We start from the raw sequence: 19496 nt of genomic DNA, 5'->3' as shown, positions 1-19496 counted from the left end.
GCAGTACGGACACTGTGCTTTTACCTTTATCTGCAGCATACACAGAACCAAGAATTAATACAATTGTGAGCAAAGGGAAAGCGAGCAGCAAATGATTGGGCTAAAATGATAGTTTTCCTTTGTGAAACATATGAGAGAAAGGGTCAGAAAAGGTTCAGACTGGTTTAAAAATAATGGAACCCTTTAGTGCAGCAGAACCCCATAGGAGGGTATTTTTGTTGTGGGCCCATCTTTCTAATCTCTTCGGGGGGGGGGGGTTGTGGGGAGGATTGCCATTGTTATTTTTTGAGACACATAGAAAGGAATCAGATTCTTAAGTATTTATTTTGTGTGCTGGGGGGAGTGGATGTTTGAGAGGCGTAAATAAAAAGTGCGGTGAGGAAGCCAAGTTGATTTCTGGTTTATTATTATTATTATTTTGTTGTTGGTAAACCCTGGAAAATATACATCTTTCTCCTTTAAAGTTCTAATTCAAGGCATGAATGTGTGAGTTCTGAAGGGACTTTGGGACTGCGGTAAAAAATCGTTGTCATAGTAACAGAAAGGGAAATAGGCCTAGCTCACCTGGGACTTTAACTTACTGCAAAAGCTGATTTCTTTTTCTTTTTTTTTTTTTTTTTTTTTAAGAAAAGCACTCAGCAAGCGAAATAAATAAATAAATTGTTCACTGTATTCCATGCCAATTCTTCAACTATTTAAAATCTCTCTCCTATACTCATGCGTCCTCCCTCCCTCTCGTAGCCTACACAGATTTTCTTGTCCCAGTTCAACCTGTTTTGTTCTCCAAATGTAAATGTGCTCCGAGAACAGAATCACGGAAGTTGTGCACATTCACGATGGAGGACACTTTAAATATTTCTCATTTGTCACGCTGGGATCGTGATAGCATGGTTGGGGGGTATTTTGTATCTGAAAAGTGAAAATGTTTGCAAACGGTTGTGTTAACCCCTTGCACTCCTGAAATTCATGAGTCTTATCAGTGCAGCCATCATTAGAAAGATGGATTTGCTTATTCACATGGAAGGGCCTGTTGAGAACGGCTCTCGAGTGATAGCATGTCAAGGCTGTGCAAAATCCAAGCACTGTGGTTCATAACGTTCGGCAGTTTCTGCCTAGAGTGCTGGAAATGCAACTTACATAAATGACAAACTACGACCATGCAGAATTGTAAAGTACGAAGGATCGGTGTATTTGACAGAAAAAAAAAATCATTGGTAACTTTGACAGCACCAGCATGTATACCTACTCTAAATCATCACCTATATTCTGCATTGGGTCTGCTATATTCCCTTAATTTCTGTTTTTGTCACCCTTTCTCTTACTATTATGTAAGATTGTAATTTGGACGGTCAACAGTTCTGTTTATCTTTAATAAAAATTTAGTAACTAACTGTCAACATGAAATCTGGTCAGCTTTTTTTTTAATGAGCTTAAAGTAGTTTCAGGTCTTTCACCTGCCCGAGAGTTACCCTGCCAATTGTTGTGGTTTTTACAATAGCAATATCCTCCGATGTTGTTGCACAAAAGACCTATGCGGACAACAGAAGAAATAAGGGAAACTGGCTAAACAGAAAGGGCAGTCAAATACACAAGTAAGGACACTTCAAAAAATAGAATGCCAGATTCTTAGCTGGTATGCGCCAGTGTAGCTATGTGGAGCTAGGCTGACTTACACCAACTAAGGATCTAGCCAAAAGAGGACATTTAATTTCCTATTTCATTTAGAATCACATTAGATGTTTCTTATAAGTAACAAATTTCAGCAAGAAATGTGATTTATTTTTAAGTTTTTCAGACAGTCTGGTTCATATACCCTCACGTACATCAGGATGATGCACACTTGCATCAATGCAAAGCAGGTAAAATAATACTAGAAGTTAGTTTCTTGTTAATAGAAGTGACACAGTCTTTTCTCTTTGCAGATTCTTCTTGAAATTTTTCCTCAAGTGCAATCAGAATTGTTTGAAAACAGCAGGGAACCCCAGAGACATGAGACGTTTCCAGGTAAGCGTTCGGAGACTTGACATTAAGTAAGTTGTCTGCTTTCCTTTCTTTCCCCCCATTTCTTTTTCACCTATATTGTTCATAATAAACAAGGTGACAGTAAATGATAAACCGCTTCAGATATTGTTAAAGATTTTCTTCATTTGCTGCATTTAAACCTTTTTTTCTTCTCCCCCCGCCCCCTCTGAATCCCCAAGAGGGGGCAATGTACTGTACCAACCAGCGGTGGATATTTGATTTGACACCCTCGGGCAAAGCACTCACACCCACAGCAGGGATCATGTTTGTGATACTTAGATGCCTCAGAATTTTTCACAGTAGCTGTGTACATGGTACACAAGCACCCCTCCCTTCTACTCCCCACTCTCCCCCGCTTTTTAACTCTTGCATACCCTCCCTTTCAGCCTCTTTAAAAACAGCAGCCAAAATTGTCATGGTCACTTTAAGATCTCACACGGCAAAGCAACAAGACCCATGGGACAATGGCCCAGCTGCTTTGCAGAGAAATCTGCCACTGGTTTCATCATCGCTGTCGCTGATGTATTGAGAATACCAGCTAATAAAAACACAGAGGGAGGTGAAGTGTGTCAGGTTGCAAACACTGGTGAGGAGAAAGGCAGACACCGTCTCTCCTCTCTCACCCCAAATATTTTAAGCAACTAGACTTAATAAATAAATATTGCACCTGTAATTTATCCCTCGCACAAATGATAACCATTTCTAATGCTGCCTGGAAGCACTGCAGAGCACTCTCCGTGGTTAGAAAAGTGACATTCTAGAGGTCACCGTAGAAATGTGACCTTAAAAGTGTCTCCTCCGTATCCCATGTACAGAGAGACAATGTGGTCTAGTGACTAGGTTACCGAATTGCAACTCAGGAAATCTAGGTTCTGTCCCTGACTCTGCCACTGACACACTGTGCAACTCTGAGCAAGTCATTCCATGTCTCTGTGCCTCAGAGTTCCTACCTGTTATATGCGGATAATGCAGCTCACTGACCTCTTTAAATCTCTTTGGACCTGATTCAGGAAAGTACTTAAGCGCATGCTCAGGTGCTTTGCTGAATCAGGCCCTTTGAGCTCTGCAGATGCAAAGGACTGTCTAAGTGAGTGGTGCTATTATTTATTATTGATATTCCTGTTATGTCTGCTCCTTTCATCATCTGTTCTATCGTCAGTGACGGAGGATCAGCTGGGCAGGGGAAGGTTCATTGTCTGGCTGATATGCAGGACTTGAAGTTATGAGAACTGGACTTTGTTTCTGACTGCCACAGACTTCCTGTATAGCCCTTTGAGCAAATCATGCCACTGCTCTGTGCCTCAGTTTTCCCATTTGTAAAATGGGGATCATATTTCATGGGAGTTATGTGAGGCCTAGTTCATTAACTTGGGTATCTAGATATTGCAGTGATGGGCATAAGAGAAATGCATAGAAAGCCAATACAGCTCGGGGAGAATAAGCAGTATTCTCTGTACTCATGTATCAGCAACAAAATTCTCAGCCAAGCTGCTCTCCTGCAGAGGCAGCATGGTCTAGTTGGGAAAGACAACAATGTCTGGAAGAATAAGGATGGGACTGCAAGACCTGCACTCCTGCATTAGACTCCTAGTTCTGCATTTGAGTTGCTGTGTGGCCTCGGTCAGGTCCCAATAATGGTTCTATGCCTCAGTTTCCCCATCTATAAAATAAAAATTAAACATGCCTACTTACAAGATACATTGTAAGGATTGGTTACTGGGTTCAATCCTACAGTTCTTACTCACATGAAAAATTCTACTGATGTTGAGGGGGGCTACTTGTGTGAGTAAGGGCTGTAGGAGTGGACACTCAGTGTTTGTAAAGCACTTTAAAGATGAAGGGGCAGGTTGAAAAGAATGGGAACTGCTAGTTGCCCAAAATGATTGCCACATGAGCACTAAATATTTCCGTATACAACGGCCATCATCATGAAAGATTCTTCATGCACTGAATGTTATTGCTGGGGCTGGTTGAAAATTTTTCATCAGAATGTTTTTTGGACAGAAAATGTTCAGAAATAGAAATGTTCCCCAAAAGGATCGTTCTCAAAATGTTTCAGATTTCCATTGAAAACCTGAAAACTGAACACTCTGATTGCTGAAAACAACCACAACAAAAGTTTTTCAATTTGCAAAGCTCAAAAATGTCAGAGAAAAATGTAAAGACCAAAACAAAAAAACCTGTTCATTTTTGTTGAATTTTTAGTGGGGAAAAATAGTTATTTATAAATAGTAACTAGACCAATTCTAATTACTATTCAATGGGTTCAGATACTCCATAGTTATTGCCTCGTCTAAGTTTAGGGAATGCTGATGATATCTTGGATACGACACTCTGTTAGCTGTCAGCGAATGAACCTTGCCTTTTTAATGGCAACCCTCCTCAGCAAAGGAGCATAGATTGTTATTTTGATCCCAGATGTTGCCTGCCAAGATGCGAGGAAAAAATCTGAAACAGGAACAAAAATCATCTTATGGCTCGTAAATGGGAGCCAGCGAGTACAGTACGGAGACTGATGGAGAGAGAATGATTTTGGAATGTAGTGAAACGAAACTGTTCGGGCCTGTCTTTTTGTTCTGCGTTTGTACAGTGCTTAGAACAATGGGGCGGCCCTGGTCAGTGACCGGGGCTGCTCGACGCTACTGCAATAAAAATAAATAAATAAAAATAATATTGCTTTGAGGCTGCCCCAAAGCCAAACTCTGGATCCAAGAACACCTGAACTTTAGATCTAGTTTCAGTGTTTTGCCACGTACCCCGTCTCTACAGTAGGTGAAACCGAACCCCTGGGTTCGGACCATGCCCTAAACCATGGAAGAGTTTGGATCTGGATCCAGATTTTCTGGCTGAGGTCAATCTTTAGCCATCAGTCTTGCTCCCAGTTTGACTCTGATCCCAAGGTGGTGATGATATGGAGCCTGAATGAATTTAAATTTCTAGCTGAACATGGAACAAGGAGACTGAAATCAGCCTTAGTCATTCACGTGGTTACCAATGGAATGCCTTGAGCCCATCCGCCTGGCATGCCTCTCACACATGCCTCTCCATTGCTTTTGAACTGTGTACTAAAATCAGCAGCTTATTGGAGAAGAAAATGAGTTGGGATAGACTCCTTCTGGGTTTTCTACCTTGCTCTACGCCAAGCCTGAAAATTGGAGCCAAATGAAATTCTCCGGTTTTGTTTCACAGAGCTTATTTGAACTCCCTCTGGTCTCTTGCCCACATGGGTTTATATCCTCAGAGTTTCACTTCGACCTTGAGGGTCAAACCTAAAACCTCATCAAGAGACTCAGTCACGGCCCCTAGGTTTCTCTAGTTCTGTGTCAAAATCATGATGCCAGCCTGACTCTGATCCAAAGTAATAAAGGTGCTCCCACTGCAATGGCAAAATCTTGTTTATTTCAGTGAGAGCAGGATCTTAGTCCAGGTTTGCTCAGAACTGTGTATCTAGGAAACTATCTTCGTTCCCAATTTCTAATAGAGCCTGAAATTTAGGTGAGTTCAAGGACAAGGGAATAAGTACCTAACCAAAATCTGCATGGAAAAGATAGAAAATGAATGTGGGCAATGATTTTCTTAAGAGCGGTGCAGTGGGTAGGGTGCAAAGAGCAGTTGGATGGGAATTCTCATCTTCTAGCTCCACCTAGTTCTTTTTCTTTTAATTTGTGCGAACACCTGTTTTATCTGCCTTGGTGTCAAAAGTTTAAACATGCGAGTCATCCCAAAATATTGGTTGTGCTCTCACACTCCAAACACGCTCATTTTAATTCCACTTGGTAAGCTTTACATCAACAAAGGTAATGAATGTGACAGGGTTTTTTTTTATGAGGTTAGAGAAGACAGCTGTCAATCCTAGAAATGCGAGACCATCATAACTGTGTAAAGCAGAGTCTGACTTCTAGGCAAAAATAGGAAACAAACAGCTATTTTATTGATTTTCCTGATTTAATTAATTTGGTTTTATTTGTGGACCAGATCTAAAGAATTTCAGTGGGCTTCCTTAATACATTCTTAGTAGAGCTTTTGAGTATTATTAAAGGGCTAGTCCTGTGAAAGCTTACACAGGTGCTTAACTTTACTTACATAAGTAGATTGACTTCAGTGGTGTCACTCATATAATACACCGTGCATGAATATTTGCTGGATGGGGACATTATTTGTTTACTTCTATTGTGGTAGCACCTACCGGCCCCCCCGCCAGGAATTGGAGACCCATTTTACTAAACGTAACACAAACAGTCCCCTACCCCACACTGACATAGTTATGATTTGACCTGATTTCATCACTTGAAATTGAGTTGGTTTCACCCAAAGAGACTTATGAATTTTGGGTGCATTAAAAGCATGAAGCACACTCAGGATTTGCTGTTAACACACAAACATACATGATGTAGATTGAAGTTGCACTGTATGATATATTTTATGGAATTCTTCAAGCCCAAGAGGCTGGGTTACTCATAACTTGGAAGAGTCTCAAGGTAATGGTTATGATTAGAGATGAGCGTGAACCACAGAGTTTGGGCTTTAATTGGATCACAACCAAAGTTTACGGGTGCTGGGATTCAAAGCATCGGCTCCGGCTTATTTATAGGAATGGTACAAGTCTTAGCTATTATACTGCACTGGTACGATTTACTTTTTTTTTTTTTTTTTTTTAAAGTCTAAGTTCATTTCATTTATATCGCACCTGTTTAAAAAAATAGAAAAACAAACCGGTTAAATTAACACTGAATTGTAAATTTAATGCATCTCCAGATGCCTACAGAGTGTAGGGTTTTTTGGGGCGGGGGAGGGTTGCTTTTTTGTTTCTTGTTTTTTAAGAATAGTTCTTCAGTTTTGAGAGCAACACCAGATGGTTTGTGATCTCATCAACTGTTTGAAATGTGCTTTGCTACTGAGCAGGAGCTTCAAAGACACAATGAAAATCACTTAACTTATGGCTTTTTGACCAATCCTGGAGTCAATTTTCGACTGTGGGAAGAAACCATCTATTTCCAAAGTGAAATGGTTTGCGATTATTTTATTTTAAATTATTTCCAACACACACACATCTTTCTTACAGGCAACCTAATGGCTAGAGCAGGAGATGGAAACAGGACTTCTGGGTTCCGTTTCTGACTCTGCCCTTGACTCGTGTTTTGACCTTGAGCAAGTCAGAACATCTAGTGTGCTCTTTATTCATATGCAAATTGGGCATAATTATCTTTCATGGGGATGTTGTGAGGTTTAATTAATGTTTGTAAAGTGCTTGGAAATACTTGGCTGAGGCTTTAGAAGTGACATGCACTATTTACAAAACCAGAATTCTGGAGGTCGGGAATCTGATTGTGGGAAATGCTTAGATTGTGCGTGTGAGAGAGAGAGAGAGGCCTCTTGGCTGACGTACCAGGGATTAGACTGGGGACTTGGAGAACTTAAAGGATAAATTGTTACATCTCACACAAAAGAGCCAAGGCTCTGTAAGTGGGATTGTAACAGATTCACATCCTCTGTGGATTGGGCACAGATGTGGGGACCTGTAACCACACGCTCACCAGTGGGTTGCGGCAACAAAGGTTGAAACTCAGTGAATTGTCATAAAATACAACCCAAACTATTTTAAAAATAACAATGATGCACTCTATGATGCTCACTTACATCAGTTACCCTCCTCAGATGTTTGAAGTCACTTGCCATACGTGCAAGTTTTGGGATTGGTGAATATTTTCCCAAGTATCCAGTGGCAGTCCATATATTGGCCCCACAAATTCTAGCCAACTCAACTCATTAGTACTTTTATTCATGAAAATATTTGTCATTCGAGGTGAGACCCTCAATGGAGCTAGGCCAGTTTACGCTTGCTGAGGATCTGGCCCCATTTTTTAATATTGGCAATTGGAGTTCACCTGAACTGGAAAGCTAAGCCTTCATAATACCACCATATCCATCATCACTATGTTCTCAGAGGGCAATTCCCCCAAGAACAGCATAAAAAAACCATGATACACTCCACTCCACTTAATGAGGACTTCTCCCAGGGACCTTGATTGAAGTCCAATGATACTTAATGGTAATGACCACTGCGTAAGGGCGAGGATGGTAATTCTGTTGACTTGTGATGAGGCACTTCAGCTAAAATGCTTAGCTAAGATTCAGTGCTAAAACATTAGCCTCCTGTTGACTGGGAATTCTCCTTGCGCCAGGATCATCCTGATTGAGCAGATCCTAGAGCACCATTGTGGTTCAGACAGTGGACAAGCAGGAAAATATTAGCTCTAACCACAGACCTGTCTACCCACTGCATTTAAAAGAAACAACGACATGGGATATACCCTTTCGGGTTTTCCCCTTCTCAGTGATCCAGAGAGAGGTAGAAAGGGGTGGGGGGAAACAAGGTATATCCCTAGAGATCCCTGACCCCAGGTTGGTTTGCTCAGTTCATCCCTGAGCATGTGAGAAAAAGCTCACCTTGGCTAAGAATTAATCCACAAGTTCTAACATACTAGAATCCATGGGCACTCTGGGGCCCCTGAAATAAGGTCAATGCAAATAGTCCTCTGTGCCTTCATTGTAGGATCGGGGTCTAAATGTGGAAGTCCAACTGAAATCAATGGAAGTTTGGTGCAGAGAGAGGTTGCTGGCATTTTTCTGTTAAGCCCATCCCTAGTTCAACTAGACAGCAAACACGGTATGCTAAGCATTAATCCTGAAGTCCTCATTTAAACAAAACTCCCATTGACATCAGTGGGAATCTTACCTGAGTGAAGACGGCAGGATGAGCTGGTGTATGTGTGTAGCTTCCACCCAGGTGGAAAATAATAATGAAAATATCCACATAGTAGCTATTCTTTTGGAAAAATTAAAATAACATGGTACTGTGACTGCACAATTAAAAGGGAAAGTACATCAGGAATTTAATATTGTTTCCAGATGTCAAGTGTCATAAAGAATTTTTTCCTCACTTGGAAGGGTATCAGGAATTGGTTGTTGTTTTTTTTAGAGCTCATTTCCACAGCGATGAGACGTGTTGCATGTATGTAAATGCATGTATGCCTGATGTGTATGCATGCATATGTAAATGTGTGTGTTTAGGGATACAAAAGCAATATGTATTGTCCCTGTACAACACTGTGTGTATTTAGATGCATACATATAATTTGGGGGGGGGGTGCATATTTGTGTGTGTACGTACATGTGTGCAGAGACAGATATAGTGTGTATATGATGGAGAGATTGCTTAGCTCCTACCTTACATTTCATCTGAGGGTCTGGAAGCGTTTTACAATATTACCTAGTTTTTCTAACAAAACATCTTCAGGCTACATAAGGAATCCTCCTTCCTCGCCACCCCCGTGGACATGGAAATATGTACCCTGCTCAAAAGGGGACTCAATTAGCAAGGATCCTCCATTGCGAATGTCCAGCTGTTAGTGTCCGAGGTTTAAATCTTGAGACTGTGAATCACAGCCATCTAGACAGATCTTCGCTGTCAGAAGGGGTGTGGAGGAGAGGTGGCCTCTCACTCAGTTAGCCAGGTAAGGATTTGTAAATTAAAACTAGCACTTTGAATTGTGTTTGGAAGCAAAAGGGAGGCCAGTGCAGCCTACAGAGCCCAGGTTTAATGCGTCAAACTTGGATAGCGCTTCTGTTCTCTGCAGTAGTTGAAGCCTTAGCTTGGTCTTCAAGCAGAGTGCATTACAGTAATCCAACTGGGAAATGAGAATAGCACAGGGATGTAGTGAAAAAATGGTAACTCACTTTCTTGTAACTGTTGTTCTTCGAGATGTGTCGTTCATGTTCCTTCCAATCAGGTGTGTGCATGCATATGAGCACAGTAGCTGGAAGATTTCCCCCCTAGCAGCATCCAAGGGCTCTGCCGACCCGCCACCCCCTCAGTTCCTTCTTGCCAGCTATTCCGACAGAAGGGTAGAAGGGTGGGTATTGGAATGGACAAGAACAACTCATCTTGAAGAACAACAGTTACGAGAAGGTGAGTAACCGTTTTTTCTTCTTGGAGGGCTCGTTCATGTCCATTCCAATCAGGTGACTCACAAGCCCAAATTCAGGAGGCGGGGTCGGAGTTATGCACTGATTGGAGCAGTGCTCGTCCGAAGGCCGCATCGGCTCTAGCCTGCTGAGTAATTGCGTAGTGAAAGTGTGGATGGAGGACCACGTCGCCTCTCTGCAGATTTCCTGAGTAGGAACCTGAGCCAGGAACACTGTCGATGAAGCCTGAGCCCTGGTGGAGTGTGCAGTGATCGGAGGTGCAGGAACACCTGCCAGGTTATAGCACTCACGAATACAGGACGCTATCCATGACGAGATGTGTTGTGACGACACAGGCTGACCTTTCATTCTGTCGGTCACTGACATGAATATCCGGACCGATTTTCTGAACGGCTTCGTTCTCTCGATGTAAAAGGCCAGTGCCCTGCGGACACCCAGAGAGTGGAGTCTCTGCTCCCTGCTGCTGGAATGTGGCTTAGGGTGGAATACTGGGAGAAAGATGTCCTGGTTAATGTGAAATTGAGAGACAACCTTTGGTAGGAAAGCAGGGTGAGCTCTGAGCTGAACCTTGTCCTTATAGAACACGGGGTAGGGAGGCTCTTAGGTTAGGGCCTTAAGTTCAGACATCCTCCTGGATGAGGAATGCCACCAGGAATGCCACCTCGTAAGAGAGGTAGAGCAGGGAGCACGACGCCAAGGGTTCAAAGGGCGGTCCCATGAGTCTAGAAATTACCAGGTTGAGGTCCCAAGCCAGGACAGGCTGCCGAACGTGAGGCCTTTTAGGCCTTTTAGACCTTTTAGAAACCGGCTGACCATTGGGTTACCAAAGACAGAGCGGCCCTCCGCGCTCTGGTAGAAGGCCGAGATGGTGGCCAAGTGAACCCTTATTGACGACAATGAAAGCCCCTGCTGCTTCAGATGGAGCAGGTAGTCCAGAATAAGTGGCACTGGAGCCAGCGTCGGGGACGGAAGGTGCTGCGCTGACCAGACTGAAAATCTCTCCCACTTGACAAGATAGGTAGCTCTCTTAGAGGGTTTCTTGCTGCCAAGGAGGACCTGTCTAACCTGGTCTGGTTCGGATGTTGGAGGCGACCATGATCTTTTATCAGAAGGTCCGGGAAGAGCAGCAGGGTGACCTGGAGCTTCCTCGGACATGTCTAGGAGAGATGTGTATCAGTGCTGATGGGGCCAGGCTGGTGCTATCAATATGACCTGAGCTCGTTCCCTCTGGATCTTGAGGAGTACCTTGTGAATGAGCAGTATGGGTGGAAAGGCGTATAGGAGACTACCTCCCCAGTGGAGGAGGAACGCGTCCGCTCTCGAGCCCAGGCTGTGGTTCTGGAATTGCTGGCACTTCCTGTTGCGTTGCCTGGAGAACAGGTCTATCTGGGGAAAGCCCCACCTCTGGAAGATTGAATTTGTGACATGGCCATGAAAGGACCTGCTGAGGTGGTCCGCCATCTCGTTCTGTATCCCGAGGAGGTACGACGCTTGTTGGTGTATTGAATGTTCTACACAGAAGTCCCACGGCATGAGGACTTCCTGGCACAGGGGAGAGGAGAGGGCTGCCCCGTTTGTTGATATAGAACATTGCCGTAGTGCTGTCCATCATAACTGATGTGCATTGTCCCTTTAAGTATGCCCAGAAGGTCTGGCATGCCAGATGCACAGCTGTCAGCTCTCTGACGCTGATGTGGAGAGCCAGATCTGCTGGAGACCTTGAGTCCTGCGGTCTCCTAGATGTGCTCTCCAGCCCACGTCTGGTGCGTCCATCACTAGCGACAGAGATGGCTGTGGACTGGTGAAGGAGACCCCTGAGCACGCCTCCTGAGGGTTGAGCCACCACAGGAAGGAGTCGAGGACTGGGCAAGGCAGGGTCATGATCCGGTCCAAACTGTCCCGGGCTGGTCGATACATCAATGCTAACCATGACTGGAGCGGTTGGAGTGATGGAGTGGTGGAGTGGCCACGCACTAGGTGAAGACTCAAGGTGCTGCTAACAGGCCGAACGGAAGGACTGTAAATTGGCAGTGGGTATTGTTCACCACAAACCTGAGGTGCTTCCTGTGGAGAGTCTGAGGGGAGCAACTCCATGAATGTAGCCATCGCCGATCAGGTATTGTAGGAGTACCCGCTGACAATGGCCTGCTGGTTAGATATTTGGAGTTGTAGTCCCCCTGTTGAGTACACCTTTTGCCCGAATAGGTCTAGTTTTTTAGTGTCAGGGCCCTACCCCCAAGAATAGGAAAAGTCTTGCCTCTCCCACTGGTTAGCAGCATCCACCACCAGAGAGTCAGGCTGGGGGTGGGAATAAAGGTGTTCATAACCCTTGGAGGGCACAAAGTACCGGCGTTAGTTACACTTGGCAGTGGGGCCGGGGTCTGCCACAGGGTCTTAGTCATGTCCATAATTGTCTTTATAAATGACAAAGCGATACGGGAAAGGCCAGAGGGGGCCAGGATGTCAACCACAGGGTCTGCATCCTCGACCACTTCCTCCGCCTTAATGCCCAGACCCGGCGCATCAACTGCTGTAACACCCTGGAGTCTTCCAAAGCTGGGGCTACGGAAGTGCCCGCAAGTGCCTCAGGTTGTGAAGAGGAGGCGGAGGAGGCCACCAGAGGGGGTGGTTGCTCTCTACCATCCCCACCCAAGGTATCTCGTGACCCCGGGGGGACTGTGGTTGGTTGGCCCAGTTCCAGCGCCGCAAAGGGCCTGGGTATTGGTGCCGATGTCTGGTCCCACGCCAGTGTAGATGCCTCAGGTCGCATCTGCGCCAGGGTCTTCATCGACGCCGTCGCAGCCAGCGTCGATGACTACGTCGGTGCTGAAGGCGCAGCCAGCACCGTAGCAGCAGTCTGATGCCCCCGGCGGCGCCGTGGTCGGTGTCGATGTCCGTGACTGTGCCGCGGCCAATGGCGTTGACGCCAGAGGTACTGGCTCAGTCGCTGGTCGTGGCGGAACAAATGTTGCAGACGCCACCGACGCAGCTCCCAAGCGGGATCCATGGCTCCGACTCTGGCCCTGATGGAAAGCCCATGGAGTCCAAAAGAGTTCGGGTTCTGCTATTGAGCTATTGAGCCGGGCTCTGCTATTGTGAGGGCCACTGCATTGGGCAGGACCCCCTATGGTGCCGTGAGCTGGACCTTCTGCTCCTGCTATCGTCCGAGCGATACGAGTCCGACTCTGACGTTTCAGAATAGGAGGACCTGGGCAGCGCTGCAACTCTCGCCTGGGGACCGACTCCGCTCCCTGGATGGAGGCACTGACGTCGGTGGGCACCGAGGTGAAGGGGATTGGCGTGACATCCTTGCTGGCTTTCCCTTTGACTGAACGGGGTGCCGGGATGGAGCCTGCAGTGCTCACACATCCTCCTGCCTCAGGGGCGAGACTGGCGGCGTGAGTCTCAGCAGACCCTGTGCTGCCTCAAAGGCTCCGGGGTGGACGGGAGCAGCAGGTGCTCTGAGGGGGTTCGGCAAGCGTGACGGGCTCGGACTTGACTGCCTCAGTTGGGCAGGAGTCGACATAGCCTCACTGAGCCTCAGAGCCGTGGCCCAACTGAGTTGTCACTGATGGCTGATCCCTGGATCTTGCTGAGGGGGATCGGCCTCTTTCTGTCCTCTTCTTCTTCTTCTTCTATGCCGGCTATTGGGACTGGTGCCGAAGGCTGGAGTGCCCCTGAGAGCCTCCATGATGGTGCCGAGCCTTCTTGGCAGTGTCTTGCTTCGACGTTGGATCTCTCAAAGATGGCGCCGGAGTGCTCCGTGCTGAAAAAGACATACTGGAAGCAGGATCCCCAGTGCCTGGGTCCGACTGAGGTCAGAGAGCTGCCTCCATGAGGAGGATTTTAAGCCCTCTGCTCCCTCTCTTTAAGAGTTCTCAGTTGGAATTCCCGACAGATCTTGTAGTGGTCTTTTTGGTGACCCTTGCCCAGACACTGTAAACAGGAGGTGTGGGGGGTCACTTTTAGCCATGCGCTTCATGCAGTCCTGGCAAGTCTTGAAGCCTGGGGATCGCGGCATGCCCCGGTGAAAAATAATGGGGCGGAAGGAAACCGGGGGCGGGGGAGAGGAGGGGAGGAGGACCCCCCCCCCCGTAACTGAAACTTATAAGTGAATTAACTATGTTATACTAACCACCTAGAACTAACTATCTACAGCAAAAACCAAAAGTACTGCCAAGCCACTTGCCGAAGCAAGAGCAAGGGGAAGTCCCAGCTGCCGACACTGGCGGTAAGAAGGAACTGAGAGGGTGGCGGGTCGGCAGGGCCCTTTACTGGGTGCCATGAAGGTGCGACTCCAGAGGGCACCTAGGCCTACCCCATGGATGCTGCTAGGAGAAAAATCTTCTGGCTACTGTGCGTGTGCGCGCTCACGCACCTGACTGCAATGAACAGGAACAAGCACTCGAAGAAACATGCAGGTTTCTAATGTTGCCGGGGAATAATTAACTAATATCTGAGGCCAGTAAAGAGGAACCATCCAGACTAGCAAAGTAAATCTTAAGAGCTGCTGAAAACCCCACTTACAAGATCACAAATCTCTCTCCATTATGCTTGCTGGAACCCCGATTCAGATCTGTGAATGTGACGCCTTGTCCTTTTTATTCTAACTGTTCAGGTCACTGTAGTCTTCATTTTCTTCTAAAACTACAGTTTGGAGAACTAGCTGATTCAAGGAATTGGGATGCAGAATCGTTTGTTTCTACGTAATCGCTTAAACTTGAGCCCAGGTCAGCCGTGAGCCAAAAGCCGTGAGCCATTGATGCCCTATGTAAATAATTTGGTGTTCTCAGTCTCTTTCCCAAGAAGAGTTTACCAAAGCCACAACAACGTGTGCCACCCATTGCTGATCTCAGTGGAACAGCCATAAACTGAATGGGCCTAGTGGCCAAATCTCACCCGGAGAGGTGGTCTCATCAGATGAGGAATCAGACAAGTTGGCATAGTGGTACCAGAGGTAACTTGCCTGTGCTGTGGATAAATTTGAGGACTTAAATCTCCAGGGAAGTCATGCCAGCACCTTTCACCAGCACTCAATGCACATAAAGAAAACAAAGCTTGCCATGTTTTACGATCTCGGGAGAACAAGTGGTATTGATGGATATGCATTCAGAGGGGCATTGGCAAAACTGCCTATAAATGGTTAACAAGGTAATGGTAAGAAATGTTGACCTTGATTTGTTTAGCTAAGATGTAAAGATTTTTGAAGGTCAAAGGTGTCCTTGTGTAGTGTTTTGGAGTCTAACTGTGTCTGACCCTCTAACATTAAGCTGCTGTGGCCTGTAGTTTTGAAGAGTGAAGCAAACCAGGGGGAAAGAGAGAAGGGGGAGAGAACAGGAAATGGAGTGAGGTGTTTCAGGAAGTTGTCAGGAGTTGACTGATTGATTCCAGATGGAAAGGGTCACCCTCCGTGACCCAGGAAATACTCACTGGGGGAAAGCAGTTGTTGGCTTGTGAAAGGGGAGGGCCTGGGAGTTAGAGACTATGGTGGAATGCACATTCTGCTTCCTTTTATTCTTAAAACGTTGAGTCTTAATCTTCAGTATTCAACCATTTGATTGTCCTCGCCTGGCAAGGGGGAGTGAGTGGAGCTAAGTCTGGAGCGCCAGTAACTTTACCTCCATCATCTAAAACATTCTTACTCTGTAGCATAGATAAAAAAGTGAACCAGAAGAATCATAGTCAAGAAGACACAATCTCTCTCTTGCTGAATAGCAGTAATGCCAAGAGATGGGCCCAAACCAAAACCTAAGCTCCAACAACCTCCAAAAAACACGGAGCGAGTTCAGATCCAGACCCAACCTCTGTGAGTTGGGTCCATCTCAGAGGATGGTTTTATTTATTTACTCTGGCTTCATTCTGTGAGGTGGTCTCTTCGCCCCCCCAGTGGTGAACCTGAGAGGTGACAAAATGAAACCACCCAGGAGAGGGGTCTTACGGGGGTCTCAGCAATCCCTGCTCACCATGGGATTTGCGGGTGCTCAGCACTTAGCAAGAATGTGACTTCTGTCTGGAAGTTATTGTTGTGTTTCAGGGACCAGTAGAACCTTTTTAAATGAAATGTTGATCATCTATATTCTCTCACTTTTTGTGTATAATACAGATACCTATATAGTCACACACCTGTAATGTGTACGATTTATATTTGTGTGTATTAATATATATTTTGTGTGTGTGGATATATAAAATTGTCTCTGTGTGGCTGGGTATTTGTATATTTTGTGTGTGTATATATATATATGGGGTATATTTTTGATTTACATTTGGTTACAATTTAAAATCTTGTCGTAAATATTTCAGACACTGGAATGATTCAGGTCTATTCCCCTGTTGCCATAGCATGGTCTGTGCTGGCCAGTGAAAGATTAAAATTTATTTCCATTGTTTAACGGAAAATAATGAGGTGCATCTGACTGGGTTCAGCTATGTCATGCGGGAAACGTTCACTTTGGAACAGAGTCTCACTCCACCCAAATGTGCAATGATGAAATCAGTTGGCACACACAAAAGCAGCACATTTTGTGACAGGAATGCATGAGAAGTATTAATGTACAGTATGACAAGAGCCTTTTGGAATGAATTAACCTTGTCGTAAAAAAAAAAAAAAAAAAAAAAAGAGACCGAGCGAGAGCATTTTTAAACCAGCAAAATCCTACAGGAGGGCAGGGTTTTCCTGCTGTGTGCTGAATACAGTTTATCAACAATTAAAGCCTGAAAGTCTCTTACTTAAAGCATGACAATGGCATCTTTGAACATTCATGCACACGCTCAGGGTCAGATCCTTAACAGCTAGCAGCAAATGAGGGAGGCTCTGTTGAAGCCAATGTGGACCCGCTGAGGGTCTGGACTTCAAAGTTCTAATGAGATGCACATTCTTCATACTTGTTCAAATGAAGGATTTTTTTTTTTAATATATGTGGTTTAAAGACGCACATATCTCTGGGTTTAATAGATTTATAGCTTAGGACATTTTGTTTTAAAGAGAGATCTCAATGAGTCTCAGTAACAAATATGATTATTTCCTGTAGGAGTTGACTTGTGTCCTGTTGGGACCCAGCGAGATTGGACAAAAAGGGCAAGATTTTCAAAATCCATGATTTTGAGAGCCACAATTTGTGGGTGCCCAACCTAAGACACCCCTAAAGCGGCCTGATTTGCACAAAGTACTGAGTGCCACCTTCTGGAAACCAGGCCCTTCTACCCCTTGCAGCTAATGGAAGTTTCTGTTTATCTCAGTGGATAGAAACCTATGTTTTAGAAGCAGATGGTTGTAAGTTTGATTTCCTATGATGTACGTGTGTGTAGGATAACAGATGGCTGTGCTTCTATATATACATAGCAGCGGGCACATTATTCTGGTGCTCTGCAGTCTGCGCTCATTGTCTGTACATACAGACCTCTATGCTACAATGCATCACAGAAAACTAAACTTAAGATAGTCTCTAGTCACTGGTTCATTATGTCATGTACATTGAGGATAGCATATGGCCCTTTGGATGCCATGTTAAATGGAATGAAGGCACAGGATAGAAAGTGAAAATACTTTTTCCCCCAGTGGGAAATAAACGATTATATTTTACAAATAGAACAAGATTTTAATTCAATATAATAATAAATACATCAAAAGCTGAATACTAAAACAAGTCATTTACCTGCCTTTTTTCCTAGGTTGTGTTATCAACAACAGTGAATGTTGATGGACATGTATTGGCAGTGTCTGACAACATGTTTGTTCATAACAACTCTAAACATGGACGGAGAGCGAGGAGACTTGACCCTTCAGAAGGTATGGAACTTTGTCTGGAATATGGTACACCAGTGAAAACAAACACACGCACTCTGCACTTGAATTTTTGTTTGTTTTGGTGGGAGTGGAGAGAGCTGCAGAACTTCAGGGGCTTTAGAGAAGGAAGATGAACCCAAGAAAGGCTCTACCGCATGCAGAATATGATCCTTCTTCACCTAAGAGACTCCCCCCGTCTATTCATTAGTTAATTTGTACAGGGCTGTGAAGATGAAAAACTCTGTAAAAGCATTCACAATTAGCTAAGAATGTCAGACTTACTGCTCAGCTGGCCTAGACTTGATTTCAGGCAAATTAGGCAACATGACATCTTACTTAAACAGAAACATTACAGTGCAAGATGTGTATGAAAAAGTGTCTGGTTCTCTTAAACAAACTGTGTGCAAAGCATAACAATGCGCAGAAGGAAACTGACACTAATTGATTTTAGTTTGTTTGGCTAAGCAGGAATTGCCGTCGTCCATGGGACGGTTCTTGGGGTATATTAAAGCAATTACCAATACCTGTATCTGTTAAGCTTCAAAGTGGGTAACCCCCCCCGTCCCCCCCCCCCGTCCCTGCCCCTCTCACAAACTCCACTTCTTCAAAACAGGCACCACTTAAAAATCCTATCTATGTCTCTTCCCCCCTTCTCCAATCTCCCTGAAGCCTGTGAAAGTGAGAAGAGTTTGTGATGTTAGTAGAAGAGACAAGCAAGGCTATTATTTCATTACACTGTTTTGTTGCCCCCCTTCTTAAATGTGCCCTGTATCAACCTAAGAAGAATTAATGAACTGGAAGAAAATGATTGAATCAGTAAAGAATTCGGAGCAGTGTTAATTCCCCCCCAGCGGGTAGTGAAATGGTAGAAGGAAAATCCCAGGATTCCAAGCCTAGGAAGCCATCCAGTTTTTCCTTGACTGATTGGATGTGATTGACTGGCTGTTCAAAGGAGTCTCATGTTTTTGGAGCCCTGCCAAAGTTCCCCTCCACCTCTGACCCTGTCAACATTGGGAATGGAGTGATGGATTGACTTTGGTTATGGCCTGGAAACCATATTGGGTTCCTGATGGGATGTATAGTCCAGAGGCCTTGAACATATGGAAAAGAGCAGGAAAAAAAAGTCACAAAAATTCCATAAAGTCACAAAAATTATTAGAAATTGTCTCTTGATAGGAACTGGAGGAAAGGCAAGCTATTTCCATATCTCTTTATCCCATTGATAAACACAGTAAATTGTAACACATCCCTCCTACAGCCTGCTTTTTTTGTTCTTGTGTGATCATATGCTAATGAGTGTTTTTAAAACAGCCTCTGCCCAATCACTTAAGGGTTTCACTTTTACACCCAGTACTACAGTTGGCCTATTAGACCTTAATGACACAATGTTAAGTGCCGGTAATGAACAGGCAAGTAATTAACACGAGCAAGGCAGAGAACAACATTATTTTATTTTACTTTCGGTTCCTTGGACTGGTAAGCCGTCTTCGTGGGTGAACGAATTAAGGGTACGTGTCCTAGCTGTGGTGGCACTGGGTATACAAGCCAGCAATACAGCTGCAGCAGTGAAAACCCCCAAGAGTGGACAGGCGAAACTATAAGTCACGATTTGCACCAGTGCAATTCGTGCAAATAACAGCTTTGCCATCCACTCATGGGGTATAACTGGCCCCGACCTACCCAAAAACCTAGGCTCCAAAACCAG

General features: G+C 44.8%; 1 protein-coding gene across 1 annotated transcript in view; it reads left to right on the top strand.

Annotated features, from left to right (window-relative positions):
* Positions 1 to 19496, top strand: part of EBF2 (EBF transcription factor 2) — a 165194-nt gene that overhangs the window by 124068 nt on the left and 21630 nt on the right. Inside the window, exons 7-9 of the mRNA XM_077805554.1 lie at positions 1923 to 2004; positions 17677 to 17794; positions 18643 to 18645. Coding sequence (XP_077661680.1) covers positions 1923 to 2004; positions 17677 to 17794; positions 18643 to 18645 — 203 coding nt within the window. The remainder of the gene's footprint in view (positions 1 to 1922; positions 2005 to 17676; positions 17795 to 18642; positions 18646 to 19496) is intronic.

Source organism: Eretmochelys imbricata, chromosome 26 (assembly GCF_965152235.1).
Source record: "Eretmochelys imbricata isolate rEreImb1 chromosome 26, rEreImb1.hap1, whole genome shotgun sequence".
Classification (NCBI taxonomy): domain Eukaryota; kingdom Metazoa; phylum Chordata; order Testudines; family Cheloniidae; genus Eretmochelys; species Eretmochelys imbricata.
This window is presented reverse-complemented; position numbering and strand designations above follow the sequence as displayed.